The following is a 26662-nucleotide window of genomic DNA, read 5'->3' on the forward strand; positions in this document are numbered from 1 at the left end:
CCGCTCAATGTTGCTCTCTTACTCACTCGTTCACCTTCATTCAGTCAGTGTCGGGTTGTAAAGCGAAAGGGCGGTGTTGCGGCGAACTCGACGCAAAAGTGAGTGAATTACGTTAAAATTTAACTGTGTATTCCAAATATTTATCCCACCTGTGCGTAATGGTAAGATTATAAATTTATTTTATTCATTGGATACAAAGGTTATAATATTTCTCAGAAAGCAACGTATGTCATGTCATGTCTATAGTCGACGGTTGATATATTCCAACAGGTGGACCGTCAGTTTATTTACTAAATATTATATATATATATATATATATATATATATATATATATATATATATATATATATATATATATATATATATATATATATATATATATTCTTTATTGCACTAAAACATACATTAACAACAATAAGTTAATAACAATGTTAGCAAAGGCGAACTTATCTCTAAAAGAGATTTCTTCCAATCAACCTAACGCAGTGGCATTGTATATAAAAAAAACAAATCTATTTTTATTTTACTATTCTTACAATAAAATAATTAATCTATATGTTTATTATTTAGAACCAAGATATATTAATTTTATTTTAATATAGTAATTACCAGTTTAACTTACATTGTAATTAGATCGAGACAGCTCGACTAGTTTCTGGAACAATACGTGATCCTTAATCATTACAATGTAATGTGTGCTTGTAAAAATTTAATTCCACGTTAATATCACATACAATACGTCAATAAATCAAAGTTAATATACAATTCCTTAAATACTAATACTAATTATTTCACATGGATTACACTACACACATTCACACGTACTCCTGAACTTTTCCACATTCATTTATTCAACTTCGTTTCTCTTAAGGGCATATATTATCAGTATCTTATAATTGCTTGTGTATTTATATTGTTGATTTTTTTTACTTCTTTCAATATTTCAATTTTTTATTCCTTTTTATATTAATACCCGCCCACTATATAGGTACTTTTTATTATAACATTGTGATTTGTTAATCTTTGTCGGGTGCCCACGATACAGGTTCGCCTATTGTAGGGCTCATTGTATTTTGTATTTGTAACATTGTGTTTTTTGTCAAATAATAAATAAATACTATATAGAAAAAAAAAATTAAGTAATCTCCCAACGCACCACACCGAGGCAGCGTACCCAAGATACTGGCAGCGTTACCTCTTTGGATTGCCAAACTTATCTTTTGGGCAAAGTAGTTTTGGGCAATGTGTGCTTAGGAAACTTTTAACAATTAAATATTAAATTTAACATGTTTTTAAGACTTAAAATACAATGATGACCCCATCCGTGATATTAGTTGATGATCTTTTAATAGTATTCTACTAAAGATACTGTTAAAGATACATAAGTAAAAATGAACTGGAAATCTGTTGAGCCATTGTAATGAATTTACCAGGTTTTAACCACAATTGTTTCCAGGGTAACCACGTGGAGGTATACTTGATAAGACACTAGTACCATATGCTAAAAATCTCTTCCTCCACTCTCATGAGTTTTTTTTTAATAGGTGATAATGGAAACCGCACCCGCGCTGTCGGTATACACCGGCGGTGCACCAGTGAAAGATGATAGGTGAGGATGAAGCAGGTCAGTTAGCCCAACGTGACAAATTTAACAAGAATTGTTCACGATGGTTCCCAGGGGGAACCACGCAGAGGTCTACCTAATAGGGCATATTGCTAGCAAAGGGGCTGTCGAACTCCATTGTTGACAATCCCTTTCCCCCCAACACTGTCATGGGTTAGGTAGAGAGACCTTAATCTCTAAAGCTTATTTCCTTCAAACACTTTCATAGCCTATCTTATACATACATACCCATTCCGGGAGTGAAGGCTCTTGTTAGCAACATAGCCTGTCAGGTCGACCTCCACGTGGTCCCTCTGGGAACCATCGTGCTGAATTCCAGGTGTATTCATCACGATAGTGAATTAGACATGCCTTTTCATTCTCACCTATCATCCTTCACTAGTATCCTATCTATATCTATCCTCTTCCTACCCGTCCAGCGTCAATGAATAGCTCAGCCTTGGATACCATTTCATGTCACCCGTTAAGAATGTTTAAATTTATTAATTTACTAAACAATTATATACACAATTATAATACAAGCGTTCCGCTTCGTCTTCACACGGGTAAATAGATATGAAGTTAAATTTATTATTTTATATTAGTTGTAATACATTAATTTATTTGGAAGACTTTGTACAGAAGTCGATTGCTTTGGTACCTCTGTCCCATTCGTGTTTCAACCATGAAGCAGTTGTGTTTGCATGGCTGTGTTTCGGTTTGAAGGGTGGGATATGGCGTGAATTTACTGCGTACAGAGGAATAATATCTGAGTCCTTAGGAATGGCAACGCATGGGGGGGATTATGGGCGAAACAGTATACTCTGTTATGTCCATGGTACTGCTCATGTCTATAGGCGACGGTTACCACTTTCCATCAGGTGGGCCGTCAGCTTGTTTGCCATTCTAAGTTGTATAAAAAAATAATAAAAAATTTAATAAATACCTTGTACTACATTATTGCAATATTTGTAGGAATCTCTATTTTTTTTTAAACATTACTTTGTATATGTTTTGTATTGTATTGTGTCATCCATTAGCTGTCCACTGCTGAACATAGGCCTCCCCCATAAGGGGGGTTTAGTTAGTAGTTGCCACGCTTGTCAGGCAGGTTGGCAACTGCGGTTTGGCGTTAATATTTTAAGAGGGACGATGCTGCCCATTCCTCCACCATAAAATTCTTTAGTCGCCTCTTACGACGCCCACGGGAAAGGGAAGCGGTGGCCTATTTTATACAAGAACCTACATGGCGAATAATTAGCCTATGTTACTCGCTCCTGATGTAGCTTTCCATAAGTGAAAGAATTATTAAAATCGGTCGAGTAGTTTTCAATTTATCTATTACGCAAACAATAAAATCGTTCCTTTTTATAATATTAGTACACATAAATGTATTTACTCATACAAAATCATTCATTTTTAATGTGGATTCAATATCAAGTGAATGTAATACATTTGATATTTGCGTGTCCTTCACACGGCGATGCAACACGTAAGGTCCTAGGTTCACATCCGTGATTCGACACGTTTCGTCGTCGACATGAACGTTTTAAATTATAAGTAATTCATAGCTCAATTGGTGATTGGATACATTTTGTGTAATAAAAAAAAAAGACATTAAAATCATATTTCTTATACTAAATATCTTACTTATTTAATGTTATGAATAAGAATTCAATATAAACAGAAATGGTCCGGGTACAGAATGGGCCACCCATTCATTTCCCATGGATGTCGTAAGAAGCGATTAAAGGAATTTAATAATCGAGAGATAGTCAGCAGCGTTCTTCTTAAGACACCACCAAAGCCTAACTGTGGTTACCAACGCGACTGCCAAGCGTGGCAACTGCTAGCAAAACCCTCCAACAGACAGAGCCCTATATTCAGCAGTGAACAGATAATGGCTAATATGGCGGTGATGATGATGATGATAAAAATCAAAACATTTAAAATTTCATAAATAGTGAAAATTTACATTACACATTTACAATACAAAATTGTAAAATCGCCGTGTAATCCCGGCGTAGAATAGGCCACCCCATCCTTTCCCGTGGGTGTCGTAAGACGCGACTAAGAGAGTGTGAAGGGTCGGCAGCAGCGTCCCTCTTAAAACATCTCTAAAAGCCTAACTGCGGTTACCAATCCGCCTGCCAAGCGTGGCAACTACTGACAAACCTCCTCTTATGGGGAAGGCTTATGTTCAGCAGTGGACAGTTGATGACTGAAATAAAAAAAAACAATAAAAAAAATACAAAATATGCAATAATTTCCATACACATCCAAATCAGGTTATTCTTGCAAAATCTGTCTCATTCCCATGGAGACTTCGATTCGAACGTTACAATGAACAATTACAAAACCTAACACAATTTCATAAGAATTTACAGACTTCTAGACTAAATTAACAATGTTTATCATTAGTAAATCAAATAATTTTAAATTTAACACTTGCATAGACACCTGCAATCATACATTCTCATTGTGACTCTGTTATTTCTCACGGGAATTATTTTTTAATTAATGCAATCATAAGTTTTGGGAGCAAATGTCGCAAATAATGTGGTTAGAGACGAATTATTTGACGCCATTTCGTATACAAAGTTTCATTTGAGAGTTAACAAAATTTTGATATGTTAGCGAAACTGTCTATGGTATATTGATAGCAATGGACAGTAACCTCCCCATTACCAACAATCCCTTCCTCCCTATGGCTGACTTTTTTTATGGGTGAAAATGATATGGTAACCCCGTCTGCGCTAACGGGATACGCTGGCGGAGCACTGCGCTGCGTCGTCAAAATTTAAAGAAATATGTTCATTGATTGAGATAAAAAAATAGTCTATTTTCTTCTCTGTTTCATTCAGTACATGATTGCCAAATTGTATCTGTCCACGGCTGAACATAGGTTCCCAGGGGGAAAAGGGAGTTTAGGGTGTCTGGTAAGTAGTTACCACGCTTGGCATGGTTATAATATCGGGTTGGCATAAAACTAATTTACTTAATAAAAAGCTTTTTTAATAGAGATGTATTATAAGAGGGAACTACTACCCATCAGTTTTGCCAATAGTTGCCTTGCTTGGCCTTCCTTTAGTGAAGTTTTAATACTGCTATAAATCTCTTAAAAGTCGCCTTTTTTAAGAGAGACGATTTTACTGTAAATTTTAACTATTTATGAAATTTTTAAATTAATGTTTTTTTTTTTACTTATATTTTTTTTTTTTCTGTTATATATTATATCATCATTATCATGTGCCATTATCTGTTCATTGCTGAATATAGGCCTCTGTCTGTTGGAGGGTTTTGCCAGTAGTTGTCACGCTTGGCAGCTTCACACAGGACGCGAATGTTTTCAGAGGGGCGACTATCTCTCGATGGCATTTCCTTGGTCGCCTCTTACGACATCCCGTGAATGGGTGGATGCCGGGACCACACGGCAAACTCTTTTTATGGAATAGAGTGTGTATGTGCATTTTGAATAAATATAAGGGCACCAGAGTGGCTCGGTCCTCGGACTTAAGGGGACTTAATGATCAGAGATGACAGCAGTGTTTTTCTTAAAAAATCCCAAAGACTAAGGAAGGGCCCCGTCGAGGGACGGCGCATGGTAACTACTGGCAAACTACTCCCCCTTATGGGAACCTATGTTCAGCTGTGGACAATTTATGGCTATTATAATAAAAAAATACCCATATAATGCTCCATTTCATGATATTTTTGTTGTGTTGTTATGCAAGAATTAATTCGGGCGACAATCAATAATAAACGCGCGCGGACTCATTTTATTAGTTTAAAACTACTTACGTATGTTATTTCGACTAATATTTACCCACAATTTCGTCCTCATAAATGAAAGAAATATGCTGATTGAGATAAAAAAGGTGTCTATTTGTCGGATGTGTGATTGGTGTGTAAGTTGTAAAGGGAGTTTTATCAGTAGTTACCACGCTTGGCAGTCGGGTTGGCCCCGGTAGGGGAGTCTTTGAGGAAGAGAGACACTGCTGTCATCTCTCGATCATTAAGTCCCCTTAGTCGCCTCTTACGACACCCACGGGAAAGGAAGGAGTGGCCTATTCTATGTCGGCTTATATTTATTTAAAATGGTTATTATATATGTAAACGTGATTATATTTAGGGCTCTCCTATGACAAGTTTCGCCAGTAGTGACCACGCTTGACAGTCGGGTTGACCGCTGTCAGTCTGGTGATGTTAAGAGACACGGACATACATAGGTAATATTAGGATTCCATACGTGTTACATATATCCATTTCGAATACTAACATATAGGATGCTAAAATTGTTATTAGGCAAAGTATCTTAATGTGAATGCGTATTGAATTCACATGGCGTGATTGTTACATGCAATTTCCTGATTCCATACACGTAATCAATCTAATCGCTTTGTGTTACTTCTTTAAATAATATAAAATCACTTAGTCCTCTATATTTCCTACCTGATTTATGTGTGTTATATATGCATGTTAGCGTTGTTCTATGCATATATATATATATAAATTTACTAACGGAACTAACGGAATACGCCGGCGGAGCACCAGTGAAGGGTGATAGATGAGAATGAAAACTGACCAGTTAGCCCATCATGATGAATTCATCAGGAATTAACCATGATTGTTTCCAGATGGAGGTTGACCTGGTTGGGTATATTGCTAGCATTGGGATTCTCAGTCTCCATTACTAACAATCCCGTTCCCCCAATTATATATATTTATATGTTTATATATATGATTATATATATTCATATGTTTATATAGATAATTATATATATTTATATTTTCCGTGTAGTCACGGCATAGAATAGGCCACCCCTTCCTTTCCCGTGGGTGTCGTAAGAGGCGACTAAGGAAGAGCGAGGCATGGGCAGCAGCGTCCCTCTTAAAACATCTCTAACTTTTAACTGCCCACTGCTGAAGGCTTAACCTCTAAGGCGTTTTGTCAGTAGTTGCCACGCTTGGCAGACGGATTAGCAACTGCAGTTAAACTTATAAGTTATCCAAAGGTTGCCTGGAAGAGATCACTCTTAGCGATAAGGCCGCCCATTGTTTTCTTCGTATAATATTTTTCTTGTATTTATTTGTATCTATAATAAGTTTCCTATTGTAATCTTATTGAGAAAACAATAAAGAGTATCTATCTATCTATTTACAGAGTAAAAATCTTAGATTATATAAATAGAGTGTCTCCATACAAATGCTTCGAAAAAAACGGCTCAACTTTTTCATACAATTTTGCGTGATAAATAGTTACGAGTGATTCCTTTATAATGAAACGAACCCTCTCCTTTTGAAAGACATTTAAAAGAGTGCTTTATATTATTCTCAATTTCGTGTATAATATAGTATATGTCATATATGTGTAAGTATATTTGTTATTCATGTATATTTATTCGTTTATATATGTAATTTTAGTATGTATGTATATCAATAATTAGTAGTACCGCATTCGAGTATTCTGACACTTCCCTATGGTTGACTGGCATTAAGTCCGCCATGTACACATATTTGTACTAATGAATAAATAAATAAATAAAAGAGAGGACACAAGTGCAGTAGCAAATAAGGTGAATATGAACAATATTTGATCATTAGTGTGAGCTGTACACTCTTATGTAAGTTATTGAAAGTGCGTCAAAGTGGGACATTGGATGCACGCCAAAGGTCAAAGGAAACTTGCAACTATGTACTTATATTTGTTCAAATAGATTAGAGCAGTTAATTTTAATCTTGCCTTATATAGATACATAGAGCATTGAGTCTCAAAAACGGGTCAACTTTTTGTCAGCTAATTGTCAAATTAGCTGACTCGTTTTTTTTTATCAGTGTTCTACATACTTACGCATACAATGTATCTTGACGTATTATTTAATATTTTTTTTATACAACTTAGAATGGCAAACAAGCTGACGGCCCACCTGATGGAAAGTGGTAACCGTTGCCTACAGACATGAGCAGTACCATGGACATAACAGAGTATACTGTGTCGCCCATGAGACCCCCCATGCGTTGCCATTCCTGAGGACTCGGGTGTTATTCCTCTGTACCCTGTAAATTCACGCCATATCCCACCTTTCAAACCGAAGCATAGCCATGCAAACACAACTGCTTCACGGTTGAAACACGAATGGGACAGAGGTACCCAAGCAAGCGACTTTTGTACAAAGTCTGAGTATTTACGCATTAAAAAGATGTAGAAATTATGAGACAAAATAAATGTACTGTTTCGCCCATGATACCCCTCATGCGTTGCCATTCCTGAGGACCCAGATGTTATTCCTCTGTACCCTGTAAATTCACGCCATGGGATATGGCGTCTTCAAACCGAAACACAGCCATGCAAACACACCTACTTCACGGTTGAAACACGAATGGAACAGAGGTACCCAAACAATCGACTTTTGTACAAAGTCTCCCTGTGGTAAATTGTTATGCAACTCGGAGTCTGGGACAAAAGAGTATTTACCACATCTTTTCTTCTTGTATTTAATCTTATCTGTCTTTCCTCTTCGTTTTCATATAAACTTAGAATTTTCCACATAAAAATAATATAGAATTAGTATATGAATAAAAACTTCATTAGTGACTCGGCCATTTCACAAGAGTACTCTATTATTTTATCACTTTCGGCCATCGAAAGTGACAGTGGCAGTGGGTCAAGGTGGCGCCACACTTACAGTTTGCACTCACGGGTACAATTATTTACTATTCCTTCTAATAAATAATGTAGAGATTCGAAAAGACGTTCGGATATTTGTTACTGAACTACTGCTCAACAGATTTGTATGATATTTGGCACATAGATAGATTATTTTCTAAATCGACAGATAAGGTAGGCGACGTAGGTAAGTATGTTCCTAAAACTGTCTCCGACCTAGGTGCATTGGGGAGGAAAGAGATTGTTAGTAGTGACATCTAACTGACCCATTGCTAGCAATCCACCCTATCAGGTCGACCTCCACACGGTTCCCCCTGGAAACCGTCGTGGTTAATTTTAGCGGAATTTATCACGATAGGCTAACTGACCTGCCTTTTCATTCTCACCTATCATCCCTCACTGGTGCCCCGCCAGCGTATACCGATAGCGCAGGCGGGGTAACCATTTCATTATCACCCATAAAAAGCAACCTAATCACAAATTTGCAGTCAAAAATACTAATAAGCATATAATTTTCAGTCAAAACCACTTTTGACCAAGCTGTTCAGTCAAAAGTAGTTTTGACTGATTTTGCTAGTCAATAATACTTTTGACTGGTTAAGAGTTTTGCCTGCAACACATACAGCGTTTAACTCCTCACGCCTGGTTAAATTAATTACAGTTAATGCAGGTTATAAAAAGCAATGGTTACTCATTTAAACTGTTTGTAGGTTATTAGACAATGATTAATGATGTTTAGAAATAACGTAACACAGTTGAACGTTTGCTTCCTCAAGTGTTACAAGATTTGAGATAGAAAAAAAAAATATTTGCATGTAACGGTATTAGTTAGTTATTACTAGCTACGATACTCCGGCTTCGCACGGGTGTACTAATGATGCTACATGTGTCAGTTATGTCAATATTTTTTTTACTACTTTATTATATATATATATATATATATATATATATATATATATATATATATATATATATATATATATATATATATATATATATATATATATTATAAAGATTTGATTATTGTTTGTGATAAAATAAAATAAAAACATGTTTGGTTTTTAAACACTTTAATTTATAGAAACCTAAGTATATATATATATATATATATATATATATATATATATATATATATATATAAGCAATGTTTGTGAATATATATCTTTATGCTTAGTGCTTACTTGACACCAAGGTCACATTAATAATTTACATATAACTAATAAATTTATAAATGTAAAGACAATAGTGTATTAATCGCCTACATGTGTTCAGAATTGTGTGTGTGTGTGTGTTGTGTGTGTGATTTAACCAATAGATTATCATAATTATATTATTTATTACTCATCTCTTATGAAATAATATTGATAATGGGCGGTTAATGAATGTAGTCATACAAGTGTCATGAATAATTGAACATCATTGTATAAAACAAAGTCGCGTCCCATCTGTCCGCCCCTAAGTAAGCTTTTTTTTTTAATGTGTGATAATGGAATGGTAAACCCGCGCTATCGGTATACACCGGCGGAGCACCAGTGAAGGATGATAAGTGAGGATGAAGCAGGTCAGTTAGCCCATCGTGATGAATTCAACGAGAATTGTTCACGATGGTTGCCAGGGGGAACCACGTGGAGGTCCCCTATGTATGCTTAGATCTTTAAAACTACGCAACCGATTTTAATGTGGTTTTTTTTTAATAAAATAGAGTGATTGAAGAGGAAGGTTTCTATGTATAATACATGCATAATATAGTAGAGGAACACTGATAATTTTAGAGGTTTCTAATGTAATGTGATGTAATATGCACCCGTGCGAAGACGAGGCGTGGTACTAGTTTAGTAATAATTTAATAACTCTATGGGTACAAGTAAGCTGTTACTAATGCCAACTAAACTTCTCTTTTTTAAAAAAATGGATGAAGGCAAAATATTCTATGTATATTGAGACGATTAAAAGACTTCACTGCTAATAATCCCATTTCCCTCAAATATCTTTACCTGAAATATCCACCAGAGGGAGACTTTGTACAAAAGTCGTTTGCTTAGGCACCTCTGTCCTATTCGTGTTTCAACCGTGAAGCAGCTGTGTTTGCTTGGCTGTGTTTCGATTTGAAGGGTGGGATATGGCAGTGAATTTACAGGGTACAGAGGAATAACACCTGAGTCCTCAGGAATGGCAACGCATGGGGGGTATCATGGGCGATACAGTATACTCTGTTATATCCATAGTACTGCTCATGTCTATAGGCGACGGTTACCACTTTCCATCAGGCAGGCCGTCAGCTTGTTTGCCATTCTAAGTTGTATAAAAAAGAATCAGGATAAACACTTGCTTGGTAACTTCTGAACTTTATAAAGTAACGCAGACGGAGACAAAGTTTCAATGCAAAATGAGTTTCGTATCACGCAGGTACCTGTGAACTGGTTTTACCACCTCATCATCATTAAGTGGGGAGATAATGGTAATACAATTTGATTTGGTATTACAATATGACTAGTTCGCACTTCACCGCGCGTGGGTATATCCGTGATGCATATGGTAAGCTATTAGCAGGTACTTAGTAATAACAAGATCATGTAGGTGCACACAGATACATACCGTGGCAACCTACGTGGTGCAATGGTGAGCACAGTGCTTTGTGTAAATGAAGTCTCGAGTTCGACACCGGTCGAATCGATTTGTTCTCTCGTAAAATATGTTGTGAGTGTGTTACGCGGATGGGTGCATCAGCCACAAGTGCTAGAGACAGTCCAGCTGCGAGCACCGAATGGTTATGTTAGCGCGCGCCGTCATCCCGTTACGTTTAATGTCCGGCCAGTAAGAACTAACCTACTTCAGCGCGCTCCCTTAACTCACGCAGTACGGTTATTAAATAATATTATAAAAATCATTGATATATTTAGTAGCAGCCTGCCAAAGATATTGGAAACGGCTCAGAAATATCTAGAGTCGGGTTAAATACATTTATTGTAACTTTGTATGTTAGCACGCTAGATTTATAACATTGATTTGGCTTTTGGTGTTATAATGTTATAATTATTTTTAATGAATAAATAAATAAATAAATTTAGGAAACAAGCTACTATATTATATAATTGGCTCCACTGTGGATGTTCTGGGATGTACTCCCGAGTGTTCTTTGCTTGCTTTTTTTATATACAACTGATGGTAAGCGATTAGCGTAGCCTATAAACGCCTGCAATACTAGGGGTATTACGCGCGCATTGTCGACCCTGAAGAAACCTCTTTACCCCCATTTTGTAGAACTCCATGCTATAGTCTCTTGGGAAAACCTCGGCAGGGAGCTCACTCCATAACCTGAGCTTCCTGAGCAAGCAAAAAGGAATTCTTCAGTTAAGACTCCTGGCTGTAAAATCTGGCAATATGTGTTTATAGGGCACAGGGTACAGAGGAATAACACCCGAGTCCTCAGGAATGGCAACGCATGGAGGGTATCATGGGCGAAACGGTATACTCTGTTATGTGCATGGTAGTGCTCATGTCTATAGGCGACGGTTACCACTTTCCATCAGGTGGGCCGTCAGCTTGTTTGCCATTCTAAGTTGTATAAAAAAACTTACATTAAAGGTGTTATGTTCTTTACCTATCCCAATAATGAAGTAGCACGCTCGTGATTCACTGTTCACCCCAAAGGTCGACTGGTAGACCATGCTACTAGCATTAAGTCCGTCTTTTGTACTATACCACCGTGCGTTTTTCAAGGCACTTTCTCCCACGCACAACCACTCTTTGGAATCAACTTCCAGCAGCAGTAGTTCCGAACCGATACGACAACATAACCTTCAAGACAAGAGCATATTCCTTTTTAAAAGGCCGGTAGCACATCTGCAATGCCGTTAGTGTTGTGGGTGATCATGGGCGGCGGTAGTCACTTACCACCAGGTGAGCCGCATGCTCGTTTGCCCCCTGTGTTATAAAAAAGATATATATATATATATATATATATATATATATATATATATATATATATATATATATATATATATCTTTTAGTCAATAAAGTTATTTAAATAAATAAGTAACATCGTCCATTGCTAGCACTGTAGTTTATCAGGTTGAATCCAAGCGGTCCCCTCAGAATCCATGAGCTAACTGGACTGACTTCATCCTCACTCTTCATCACTGATACTGCGCCAGCGTAGTGGGGAAAGGGATTGTTAGTAATGGAGACTGAGAATCCCATTGCTAGCAATATACCCAACCAGGTCGACCTCCTCTCGGTTCTCCCTGGAAACTATCATGGTTAATTCCTGATGAATTCATCATAATAGCCTAACTGGCCTGTTTTCATTCTCATCGATCACCCTTCACTGGTGCTCCATCAGCGTATCCCGTTAGCGCAGGCGGGGTTACCATTTTCACCCATCAAAACTCAGCGTATGCTAAACGCAGGAAGCATACGCGATGGCTATTTCATCCTATTAAAAAAGCACCATAGACCAGGTGATTATGGTAACACATGAGCCGTAACACTGTGATGTCGGTAGTGTTGCTCAATGAGACATCACAGTATATACTGTGACGTCCATAATTCACAGGTGACGGTTAACAATTGCATTTGCAATATCCAGTTGCATTAAAGAAATAAACGCTGCAAGCACCGCCTATCATGCCTGGTACGCAATATCCCCGCGAATTTTGGCAGACGGATTGTCAACCGCAGTTAGGTTTAGAGATGTTTTAAGAGGGACGCTGCTGCCCATCCCTCGCCCTCCCTTAGTCGGGTATTACGACACACACGGGAAAGGAAGTGGTGGCCTATTCTATGCCGGGATCACACGGCCATTTTTTTTTTCAAGATTCAAGATTTGTTTATTTGTAAAACATGTGTATAAATACATGCAGATGTTGACAATATAATAACGTTCGACATGTTTAGCCTGTACGACATACAAACATATGGGGTTACACAGATAGTTCACGTTGTACATCAAGTCCATTTTATACCATTAATCGTCATCACATTACAATTTTCAAATACATTTAAATAAATAATAATTGTCAGGCAAAAATAAAAGAACGATTTTTTTTTTTTTTATATTATACCATGAATTACTTTAATTATTTATTTTCGTTGAGCTTTCTACTTTTTTTTTAATTATATTTGTCCTATGTTACTCGCTGATAACATAGTTTTCTATAAGTGAAAGTTTTTTTAAAATCGGTTGAGTAATTTAAAAAAAAAAATTAACACAAAAATCAAATTCTTCCTTTTTTAAAATATTATAGTACAGATTTGTAACGATAACAATTTCAGTATTTTATTTATTGTAAGGCAAAATTTTAAATTATTCATCACTACACTCTCCTAGACTACAACAGTTCCGGGTACTGTCACTTGTACACGTGAGTACAAAAAAACTTAGCATTCATTGCAACACCACGATAGATATTATCGGAGTTGCCTCACGATATTAGGCAACGAGATATGCTCGGTCGAGCATTTTCGCATCGGGTCGTGTTCGCACAGGCGCTTGTTAGTTCTTGTTAAGCAAATTGATGTACCATTATTATGCACTGGTGTGTACACTAGAGTGAGACTTCTGCGTCTACACTAATATTATAAAGAAGAAAGATTTTGTGTGTATATTTGTAATGAATAAACACAAAAACCACTTTGCCGATATCAAAAATTCTTTCACCATTAGAAAGCTACATTCACCCTGAGTAACACAGGCCATATTTATTGCTAGAAAAGATTAGAGATCCTTACTAAAACTTTAGCAACGTAATTCAAGGTGTAAAAAATGCTATAAAATATCTTTGGTCGCGTGCGCTGCGGAAACTATTGGTGATAGAACAAAAGTATGTTCTACAATATTGAAGAAAATATCAATAACTACAAAAAACTTCGCGATACTATATGTCCAACTATTATCGTTATGTCACAATAACCACTTTTTAAAATGTTGTAAAAATGTCCACCAGTGCGAAGCCGGGACGGGCCGATAGTTGTACATAAATCGTCAACTTGGATACCTTAGTTCGACTCGTGTTTCTACTGTGAAACAGTTGTGGTTGCATGGTCATGTTTCAGTTTGAAGGGTGACATACTAAATCAGTCGTTAACTGTTCAGTGCTGAACATATAGGGGCGGGAGGGAAAGGGATTGTTAGTAATGGAGACTGAGAATCCCATTGCTAGCAATATACCTAACCAAGTCGACCTCCTCGCGGTTCCCCCTGGAAACTATCATAGTTAATTCCTGATGAATTCATCATGATGGGCTAACGGGCCTGTTTTCATTCTCATCTATCACCCTTCACTGGTGCTCCGCCAGCGTATCCCGTTAGCGCAGGCGGGGTTACCATACCATTTTCACCCATCAAAAAAAAAAAACGGAATATAGAATTGTAACTGTTTAATGCCACAAACAGGTAGTATATTCAATGTACACAGACAGACAGACAAGGTGCTTTTTTCAAGCAAGTCGTGACAAGTGGTGTATGTTATTAAAATAATTGATCAATGGTGTGTAGAGGACTCATGGGGGTCAAGGCTTCTAAATTCGCATCGTAAAGCAATTATTGTAAACCAATTTTGTTAGACTAATGTTTAAATTATATACATCATACGTTGCGCAAACAAATAATGAAAATGTATATGTACTTATATAAATATATATGTACTATATATTATATATGTATATTATATGAATATATATGTATATACACTAAGTCCTCAGGAATGGCAACGCATGGGGGTATCATGGGCGAAACAGTATACTCTGTTATGTCCATGGTACTGCTCATGTCTATAGGCGACGGTTACCACTTTCCATCAGGTGGACCGTCAGCTTGTTTGCCATTCTAAGTTGTATAAAAACAAAAGACATAAATCCAACTTGCTACAGAGAATTTCCATATCACAAATTCTGTTTGTCACAAGGAAAAATATATAATATAAAAAACAGATGAGCCCTATTCCTCAAACTCGCACAGCGGGGCCAATAAACACTGCGCCTGTATTGGTAAAACTCAATTTGTCGAGCCATTAGCTCGTGCACATGAATAGCATTTACCATTAGAGGAGCAGCATGCTTGTTTGCCCCCGTGTTTAAAAAAAAAGGTATATGTTGAAAATGCGTTATCTCTTTTTGCAGATCTAATATTATTACATTAAAGAGTTTTCATTCGTTCATTTGTATTATATTCATTCTTTTTGGTATTCACATTAAAAAAAAAAACAACAGTGTCATCATACTAAGTGTTTATGCTAAAAACAAAGTATTACATAGAAGGAACGATAAAATAAAAACTTTAATTCATATAGTTGCATCCTTTCTTCTTACGGAAATATAATTAGTAAAAAGAGGACGAAAGATACATTATCAGTTGCTATATATCTCAATTCATAGCAGGCTAGTGTATAGAAAATGTTTGATGTGTCAATTATTTGTCAATAACAAATTTTACATTACTAGATTATATATTCGACACAGTTTATGTAGAAAGTATGCGAGCGGGTTGTATCTGAATTTGGTAGGGTTATACAGCCGTGTAACATTTTCTATACACTAGCCTGCTATGAATTGACAATTTTATCACTCCTTTTATGTAATTCCTTGTTATTAGGTGTTGATTTTTCCCAAACTACGTCGCTAGAGTTGTGACAGATTGGCACATATTATTTATATATATATATATGTATGTAAATTAATCGCAGATGGAATTAACATAACTTTAACCAATTCTATTATCCAATTTATGTTTTAATTGATTCACATGAATTTATAATACATTCCTTGTTAGAAAGTTGGAAATATTATGAAATATCTATAACCGTAAGGTGGTTGCGATATTTCTCGCTCCAAATTTATGACTAGTTGCTATAAAGTATATTAGATACTAAAGAATCAACTGTACTATAGAATATACAAGGTAGCGTGAAGGCCGAGTTTTTTTTTAATGTTTTTTTTTTATACAACTTAGAATGTCAAATAAGCTGACGGCCCACCTGATGGAAAGTGGTAACCGTCGCCTATAGACATGAGCAGTACCATGGACATAACAGAGTAGTCGCCATTCCTGAGGACTCAGGTGTTATTAATGGGTGATGATGGAATGGTAAGCCCGCCTGCGCTAACGGTATACACTGGCGGGGCACCAGTGAGGGAAAATACGTGAGAATGAAAAGACAGGTTAATTAGCCCATCGTGATGAATACACTTGGAATTCAGCACGGTGGTTTCCAGGACCACGTGGAGGTCGACCTGGCTGGGTATATTGCTAGCAATGGGGCTATCAAACTCCATTGCTAACAATCCCCTCCCCCCACCTCCCCTATAAATTTGGTAAGATACTATCGAATACTTTATACTGTACTATACTAGGTGATGAACCGGATCATTGAGATCCCTAAAAAAATGGTTGAGCGCAATGATGGCTAGCTCATCTGTCATACTCGTGAACGGCTGCTGCTTGTAGGCGCTAATCTGCTCACGTTTAATTATTTATTTTCCATTTAATAATACATATAAATAGAAATGATTTCTAATTATAATCACACTATCCAGGCAAATGTAAGAAAACCTTGTACATAATAATTTAAAAAGAGTAACTGTTTAATTTCATACCAGTTCTTCTCGGCAGATAACAACCACAACTCTGCAGTAGAATCATATAGAATTGACGATTTAAAAGAGCTCATAAACAAGTCTACTTGTATAAAGATTATTTCTATTCTATTCCAATACATTAGTAACTAATACATTTCGTATAGGGGGGAAGGGATTGTTAGCAATGGAGTTTGATAGCCCCATTGCTAGCAATATACCCAACCAGGTCGACCTCCACCTGGTTCCCCCTGGAAACCGTCGTGGCTAGTTCTTGTTGAATTCGTCACGATGAGCTAACTGACCTACTTCATCGTCACCTATAATCCTTCACTGGTGCCCCGCCGGTGTATACCGATAGCACAGGCGGGGTTGTCATTCCATTATCAACCATTAAAAAAAATACATTTCGTATCGCAAACAAGGCAAATGATCTCAATCGAGAAAAAAGTTGACACAATGAGAGGGTAGAAGAAAAAACTTAGACCTCGGAAACGGCGGCATGATAGCGCAATATTAGTCTATTTGTGACCACGGTCAATGTAACATGGTTGGAACGTTGTGATTATTCAGGTAAAATATTATAATTTACCTAAATTAACGCTTTAAATCCTATCTCTTGTAAACCATAAAACCTTCAACACGAAGTTCTAAATGTTAATACCTTAATTATCTTCATTATTTATTATTATGTGGTAAAAATAACATTCTCATACTAAAAACAGGAATCCACAAAAACAAGTACCACAGGCCACGGCCAAGGAACTCAAAAGGTATTTTAATGGTATCACATTCCAAAAATAAAACGTACCGATGTATAAAAATAAAATATAAAAAATAAACCTCATAATAAAAGACCCAAAACATAACATGTATTTTCCAAATGGGTTTAAATGCCCCGGGCGTTTACGTCGTTAATTTACATGTAATAAAGTCGTAACGAAATCGAAATTGTAAACATATTTAGAAATAATAGTAGGTAGTGGTACATTGTTATGTATGTATATGGTATGTGGAGTGTTGCCAGACTAAATAAGTTTCCACAATTTTAGGTAAAAATTTTGTCCTTCGCAAAATTTTGGTAAAAGAAATAATTGAGGCGTAGGGAAACTACTACATAACTTTTTTAACTGATTTGGTATTGGTAAACCATATAATCTCAATGGATTAAAGTAATGAAAACATCTAGTAATCTGACCAGATTTGGAGCAAAGGCACACGGGATGCGACGTTGACTTTCCGAGCCACTGCAGTTTCTAGCCAGCATCTCTTCCGCATTTACAGTATCCCTTTTTCCTTTTCCGCCATAAATCTTCCATTACTTTTTCACCAGTTAATTTTACTATCTGCCTATTTTGCACACCGCAGATGGTAAATAACATTAACAAATGCATTCTCAAAGTGGGTTAACGTCAGGCCGGCTATTTATGGTAATCAAAAGCCAAAATTTTTGAGCAATATGAATAAAAACACATTATGCCTGCGGGAAATAATTGAAACATGAGCAGGAAAGTAATGGCGACAGCAATAAATTATTAATATGGTTTGAAAAAATGAAGTATAAATAAGGGCTTTTCTTTACATCTTTCTTGTAGTGATTACATAGCAAAACGTAATGTAAACCGACACGAGTTTGTATTTAAATAAAAGTTAATTAGATCGTGTCCAATTTGGAGATTTCTTTTTTATATTTGGCTCTAAATTAAGAATCACGTCTGGCAACCCTGGGTACAAGCGATACTGAACTAAAAAGTATGATTGAATTTTCCGTTTATATTTATCGTTTAGCACTTTATATAAAAACAAATAAGACTGATTTTGTTGAAATCTTACAATATATTAAGTTAAATAAAGATTGTATTAGATTTAAAAAATAACTTTCAGATAAAATTTTAACTTTCTTTGTAAAATATAATATTTAATCGCTTGTTCAAAACCATTCGTGTTTCTGCTAAGATGCAGTTGTGTTTGCATGGTTGTTTGATGGGATATGGCAATGAAATCACATTGTACAGAGGCTTTTTGGTCCTTAGGATTAGGAACGCATGACATATCATGGGCGACACAGTATACTCTGTTATATCCATAGTACTGTTCATACCTATAGACGACGGTTACCACTTTCCATGAGGTGGACTGTCAGCTTGTTTACCATTCTAAGTTTCTAAGTTGCATAAAAAATAATTCTAAACCTATTGTCAAATTGAGTGTTAATTAATTCTAATAATAACAAAAAATTAAGAAGTAAACTCTTTTTTTTTATATAATAGTAATATTACTACTGTATTAATAATTAATATTATTTAAAATACTAAATACATAGTTTATAAATGTATACGTACATAAAAAAAACAGTCCGTCTGTTAATTAATTAAAACGCATATTTTAATGACTATTGATTCACCAACAAGTAATATTATTAATCGTGCATTAAATTGTACAGCTATAAACAATTAATATAATGCCTGCATCTACTTAGACGCAAAAGATCAACAATCAACATTTAATAGGATGCTACAAGCATGATGATTTCATGGTAATTCCCATAATCGTCTCAATGGCGTTACACGAGTATCCATTATTGATTCGAGCCACGTAATCAACGAAGAATACGTTTTAATTATTTATTTTATTATCAGATTTTTTTTTTATTATTATTAATATTCTTTATTGCACTTGTATGTTACATATAATATAATCTATTTATAAATGTTGTGAACAAGGGTGGACTTATCTCTGACAGAGATCTCTTCCAGTCAACCCAGTACAGTAAGAAAGCATTTCGTTAGCGGGCAGCTCAAGTGCTACAACTATTAATACATAAACAAATATATAGCTAAATATTTTAAATATATAATAAAATATTACATAAATACATACACTATAAATACATATAATACCTACCTACTATTAGGGGGGAAAGGGATTGTTAGCAATGGATTTTGACAGCCCCATTGCTAGCAATATGCCCTATTAGGTGATTCACGTGATTCCCCCTGGAAACCATCGTGAACAATTCTTGTTGAATTCATCACGATAGGCTAACCGACCTGCTTCATTCTCACCTATCATCCTTCACTGGTACCCCGCTAGTGTATACCGATAGCGCGAGTGGGGCTAGCATTCCATTATCACTCATTAAAAAAGAACCTACCTACTTATATAATAAACGTTAAAATAAATGAATATACTACATACATTAGAATTTTTTTTATTTATTTTTTTATTTTATTTATTTATTCATAGGAAAACCAGGGCTACTCTACAGCAAATAGATACAGTTTTAGGATAACAAAACAAGCCACTAATAGGTTTTCACAAGTAGCAACAATATAGATACAAGGCACTGTACACAAAGCAACAAAAATAGGAGTTAACATAATATAATGAACAAACAAGAGAGAACAAATAAAAACAAAAAAAAAATAATAATAATGATAAGTAAAATACTTCCTCTCTCTTCTCTCCCTGGGGCCCTGAACCCCGGCCGACTGTGCTTCTGCTGGGGGTTAGTTTGCCATCTCCTCTCCTTAAGAGAGGAGATGTGAATTTTCTATAAGTAAAATACAACTTAAAGATTAAATGTAAATATTTGACCAAAATATGGTCTTTTTATCCATACAACAGTAATACAAACTGACTATGAATAAAAAAATTGCTTACTCAGTTGCTTTCTCACTGATATTATATTTTTTGAAAATATATCGATAGTTATTTATGATAGATATTTAGTTTAATGATTTTAAGATTTAACATTTCAATTAGATAAATTAATCTAAGGATAAAAATATAATTTTGCTATATGTATATTATACATGATTATTTACTGGCTCATATCTGAGATGGCACCTAAGATGCGTGACGCAAGAAACCTCAAAGGTCGTTAGAACGGGTTCCATCCGAGACGCTTCTAAACAATATGCAAACACCACTAATAATAAACATTCGTGTAGTGCACTTGTTGTGGTGTAAACGCGATTCTTGTGTACTACTTGTGTGATAATAATACAATTTCTAAATTGTGCATTGATTAATTTAATTAAATTGGATAGTTTAAAACTCAACTGAGGTGAACGTAAGTAATTTACCATTTAGTATTGCGATCTATTCAAATAACAGTTTGGTAATATCGTTAAAATGGAAAATTGCGTACCGTTTATTTAATTTTTAGTCAGGTTAAATTGGCTGTTAATCAAATTTGAAAAAAATGCATTATGCTTTGGGAAAATCGCAGTGAGTTCAATCCTGATGAACTATGTCCATTGCTGTGTCGTCTCAGCATAGAATGGGCCATCCCTTTCTTTTCCGTGGGTATCGTAAGACACCACCAAGCACCACGCGTCCGTGTAGCCTTACTTCAGGTTGCAGCTGAAAATCAATGCTTTGCTTTTAAGCAAAAGTATCACTGAGCTGTAGCCTTTTTGGGTCACTGCGACACATTTGGTGAAAACATATCTCCAATATTCATCTTTTGTCTTATATTTGAAAAAATATAAATAATCAGATTGTATAAATTTATTTATTAATTTACGTGTGTCATAAATGGCTCAAATAAAGTGTTTATCTATCTATCTGTCAGTACACCAGTACTTTGAAGTAAGAAGATTTTGATAAAATTTCTATAGGACCAATCTGTAAATATATTCTTTTAGAAAAAAAAATAATTTTCCAAATCGGCTTACAATTGCCGTAGTTATGAGGTAACGAACATAAAAAAAGTACAATGAAATTGAGTACCTCCTTTTTGAAGTCGGTTGAAAATTGAAGTTTACTGATAAATAATAATAATAATTTATTTATTTATTTATTCAGACAACATAAGGCCCTTTTTGGTAGTTATAAATTTACTTAAACTACGTCAGTAAATGAGCGGTCATGACGCTCTTGCATTGATAATCACATTGCTAGCAGTATACCCTATCAGCCCCACCTTCACGTGGTCCCACCTGGAAACCATCGTGTTGAATTCCAGGTGTATTCATTACGAACTGACCTGCCTTTTCATTCTCACCTATCATCCCTCACTGGTACCCCGCCAGCGTATACCGTTAGCGCCGGCGGGGTTACCATTCCATTATCATTAATGAAAACAAAAAACAATATTTTAGGATGGGACAGTCCATTTTAGCAGCAATTGTAAAATATTTTTTTTATACAACTTAGAATGGCAAACAAGCTGACGGCCCATCTGATGGAAAGTGGTAACCGTCGCCTATAGACATGAGCACTACCATGCACATAACAGAGTATACGGTTTCGCCCATGATACCTCCCATGCGTTGCCATTTCTGAGGACTCATGTGTTATTCCTCTGTACCCTGTAAATTCACGCCATATCCCACCCATCAAACCGAAACACAGCCATGCAAACACAACTGCTTTACAGTTAAAACACGAATGGGACAGAGGTGCCTAAGCAAACGACTTTTGTACAAAGTCTCCCTCTGGTAAAACATTTCGCAATAAAACCAACGGACTTTTTGATAATGAAATGCATTCAGAGTGAAATGTGCTCTGTAAACATAATAAGATCACTTTCAGATTTAAACTATTGTAATATAAATTTGTTTAAATTTAAATTTTTAAAACTAACATATACCTAAGTTTTCAAATTACTTCAAAAGGAAGAATTTTTTTACACAACTTAGAATGGCAAACAAGCTGACGGTCCACCTGATAGAAAGTGGTAACCGTCGCCTATAGACATGAGCAGTACCATGGACATAACAGAGTATACTGTTTCGCCCATGATATCTACCATGCGTTGCCATTCCTGAAAACTCAGGTGTTATTCCTCTGTACCTAGTAAATTCACGCCATAAAACAAGATCTGCTTAGTTTAGCACTAGAGGGCACTGTGTCATATTCAATGATATTTATTTACTTATAATAAATTGCAGATGCTGTGTCACGCGCTGCTCATCTTGACCAGTGTAGTGCTATCCAGCTGCGACGTCTCCCACCTGCAGCATCCAGAGGACCATAGCACGGAGCCGCCGCCGCCGAAGCCCTACGTGTTCTCCTACACAGCTGGCAGGTACCCCGGCCATGCGGATAGGCAGCACACTGAAGTTAGCGATGGCAGTGGAGTGATCAGAGGTAAGTGTCATCCATATAATCATTTCAAAATAGGCTATACAATTTTTTGACAAATAATTTTGTAAAACCTGAAAAATAAAAGAGTATTTAGAACCGGGTGGATTACGCTCAACCCAGAATTGCCTAGTGCTAGCCAATACATGTGGAGCTTTCAGCTATGTGTAAAGATATGTCTGATACATACACACATACGCACATTTTTAAGGGGCATGCTTTTTTTTCTTCTAATAAATAAACTCAAGTACACTGGGGGAAAGAGATTGTTAATTATTTAGTCTAATTGACCCATTGTTCAGGTCGACCTCCACGGGGTCCCCCTGGAAACCATCGTGGTTAATCTATATAATATTTTCATCGTCACCTGTCAACTGTCATTAGTGCCTCGCCGCGTATACCGATAGCGCAAGCGGGGTTACCATTCCATTATCACATTAAAAAAAAAACTTAAGAACATTATATATAGGCCGTGTGATCCCCGCGTAGAATAGGACACCCTTTCTTTCCCGTTAGTATCGTATAAGTCGACTAAGGGAGGGCGAGGGATAGACAGCAGCATCCCTCTTAAGACATCTCTAAAGCCTGACTGCGGTTGCAAAATCTAATCTACTAGCAAGACCCCCCCAGGGGGAAGTTTATATTCAGCAGTGGACAGTTAAGAGCTATTATGATGATATATACAGTAATTTTAACAGTAAATTTGTGTTTCCTTTGACCCCGAAATTTCGAAAAACATATCATGGTAGGTCTTTTGTTCCATACTTGTGCATTACATACCTGTAAAGTAAATTGTCAAGCGTCATTGCTTAGTTTCTTCAAAGTTCTTTATTCAAAAATCGTAAAATCACAAAAAAGCGACAATTCAAAAGAATTTATAAACAAGTACATATATATATTTGAATAAAGATAATTTCTGTTCTATTCTCCATCTATCCATGGTACTGCTCATGTCTATAGGCGACGGTTACCACTTTCCATCAGGTGGGCAGTCAGCTTGTTTGCCATTCTAAGTTGTATAAAAAAAAAATTCTACTGACATCGAAATTTTTAAACTGTTTTTATTACTTTCAGGTTCATTCTCGTACGTGGATCCACGCCAGAAGGTGCGCACGGTCGACTACATTGCTGATAAGGAAGGCTTCCACCCGATCCTGAGCGACGCTCCCCCAGAGCACCCGGCCGACTCCGAGTCTGTGGCACGAGCTAAGGACAAGCACTACCGGCTGTATGCTAAAATAGCAGAAGATCACGCACAACAACCGCATCCGTCAGGTATACGATGTTCTGCAAGTTAGTTACCAGAGGGAGACATTGTACACAAGACATTTGCTTCAACAACCGACACCGACAACCGTCGCCTATAGACATGAGCAGTACCATGGATATAACAGATTTTACTGTTTCGCCCATAATACCCCCCATGTGTTGCCATTTCTGAGGACTCAGGTATTATTCCTCTGTACCCTGTAAATTCACTGCCATATCCCACCCTTCAAACCGAAACACAACCATGCAAGCACAACTGCTTCACGGTAGAAACACGAATAGGACAGAGGTGTCCAAGCAAACGACTTTTGTACAAAGTTTCCCTCTATAGTTTCTAGTTTGTTTTTTTAAATAAAAACAACTAGTATTTGCCACAATTGAATTCAAAGTTTTTTTTTTATTTGTGGAACACAATCTACTTGTTGTACATAATTATACTGTATACAGCTTGGTACAATTACTTGTACGTTTACTAAACTCGTGTGTCAATCTACTCTGTAATTATTTCTAGTGGGAAGTATTATTGTTTGAATAATTAAATTGAATATAGAATTTATTTACTCATGGTCTTTGGAATAATAATAAAATTGGCCAAGTGCGATTAGAACTCGTTCTACGAGGGTTCTATTCCTAATTACATGTTGTCATTAGGAAAATTTACAGAAATCTTAACGGAGATAGCATCATCATATTATATAGAAGAAAGCTTACTTATTATGATAGCCTACACTCTTATATTATATAGATAGAGCATCGAGCCTCAAAAACGGGTCAACTTTTTGTCAGCTATTTGTCAAATTAGCTGACCCGTTTTTTTTATCAGTGTTCTATATATTATACTTACGCATAAAATGTATCTGGATTTAATTATAATTTAATAAATAAAATTAGTATTTACGCATTAAAAATGTGCAGAATTTATAAGACAACATAAATATAGAAGTTATAAAGGTATCATCCATAACTATTTATCACGCGAAATTGTATGAAAAAGTTGACCCGCTTTTTTTGAAGCATTTGCATGGAGACACTCTATCTATGTAATCTAAGCCTATACTATTACATCAACCATATGTCCAGTAAGGTTTTAAAACACGTTTAAATAAATATTTCTCTCTAAAATACATAGCACAGATTGTACATCATCCATTCACATTTTTATGTACTCCATCTAAACATGATAAAAAGATGGTAAATCTTTTTACTGAGTTTCTACCATTCCCTTGCAGTTGATTCGATACCCCGCCAGTCAGCCGCTGTAGCGCTAGCATCAGCGAAACACGCGCAGCTCTTCAAAGTGATAGCTGAACAACACGCCAGAATTGCAGCTGAACGGGAAGCGCTGCAGCGGGAGGAAGAGGAGAAACAACACCTGCAAGAATTGGGACATTAGAACTAGAAAGTAGAATTACACTCCAAAGAAATTGCCAATCAAAGTCCAGAATTTGTTATTTTAAAATTCCTTTTCTGGAACGTTCTATTGCATATGGCCATTTTGGCGCGGTTTGCCGCCATCTTTAATTTCTTAACGTTAATATAATGATGGAGATTTAGAAATAATTCTACTTGTATGGCTAGATCTCGTATATAAGTGATAAAGTGCGTGATAAACTTACTGCGTGTAATTAAATAGGTTTAAATATTTCCTTTGCAATAAATATAATTTATCCACAACACCATGTCTAGAAAATCACACTTTCCAACCAGATTTTGTATTGAAATATTTCCGTAACACAGCTATGTATTAAACATAGCTGTACACGACACATGTCTGGATCCTCCCAAGATTTCCAAATTTAAAATTAAATTGTGACGATAAAACTAATCCGCGTACTTAGATAAAATAATACTTAATATAATATACGAATATTTATAATGGATACTTTATTTTGTTAAAATTATAACTTATTTTTAAATAAAAAAAATCATTCTTAATTACCTACAGGCGTAAGTACTGTTTATTGTTATAATTTCTAAAAGTTGCCAACATTGGATTCGAAATTCAAACCGTTCTTGCATTCTCCAACCCAATACAGCAATGAAATAATAGTATTTTGTATCTATGGTCACCAGAGACAAATTTTCGTTGAAAAAAATACATGCATTTCAATTACATCATTGTTTGTATTTCCTAAAACATTGTTTAGCAAATTAAATTAGAATTGTATTTTACCTATAAGACTCCTGTTTAATACTCTCTAATTTGCCATTTTCGACCTTAGCCTAGTCTAGTGACGATTGATTTTTCTACATTTATATATAAAATAAAAAATATAAGTCATCAAAAAATGTATTTTGTATTGTTTTTAAATATTTGTACAAAATAAATATTTTATCATTTCGTAGATATTGTTTTATTTGAAGTAAACTTGACTGGATGAAGGATATTGCAATAAGAATATAGGCACGAACGAAAATTGTGTTTCTACAAAAATAAACAGTCTTCAACGTTGATAG

General features: G+C 35.8%; 1 protein-coding gene across 3 annotated transcripts; it reads left to right on the top strand.

Annotated features, from left to right (window-relative positions):
- LOC113513934 (cuticle protein 16.8-like) lies at positions 1-26550 on the top strand. 3 transcript variants are annotated; one of them, XM_031908543.2, is made up of 4 exons: positions 1-98; positions 22744-22942; positions 24011-24211; positions 25435-26550. In XM_031908543.2, exons 2-4 carry the CDS (start codon positions 22744-22746, stop codon positions 25596-25598), a joined length of 564 nt encoding a protein of 187 aa, XP_031764403.1. In that variant the 5' UTR covers positions 1-98; the 3' UTR covers positions 25599-26550. The 3 variants fall into 3 exon arrangements, with proteins under 3 accessions (XP_031764403.1, XP_031764402.1, XP_026753716.1); XM_031908542.2 differs by having other exon boundaries at positions 31-161; XM_026897915.3 differs by lacking the exon at positions 1-98 and adding an exon at positions 20768-20918.
- Positions 26551-26662: the final 112 nt, after the last annotated feature.

This window comes from Galleria mellonella, unplaced genomic scaffold (genome assembly GCF_026898425.1).
Source record: "Galleria mellonella isolate WM207_F2 unplaced genomic scaffold, CSIRO_AGI_GalMel_v1 utg312, whole genome shotgun sequence".
NCBI classification, from domain to species: Eukaryota; Metazoa; Arthropoda; class Insecta; order Lepidoptera; family Pyralidae; genus Galleria; species Galleria mellonella.

Coding starts and splice junctions, on each gene's coding strand:
- LOC113513934 (XM_031908542.2), top strand. Junction 22,943..24,010: donor TGGCAGTGGAGTGATCAGAG/GTAAGTGTCATC, acceptor TATTACTTTCAG/GTTCATTCTCGTACGTGGAT. Junction 24,212..25,434: donor ACAACAACCGCATCCGTCAG/GTATACGATGTT, acceptor ATTCCCTTGCAG/TTGATTCGATACCCCGCCAG.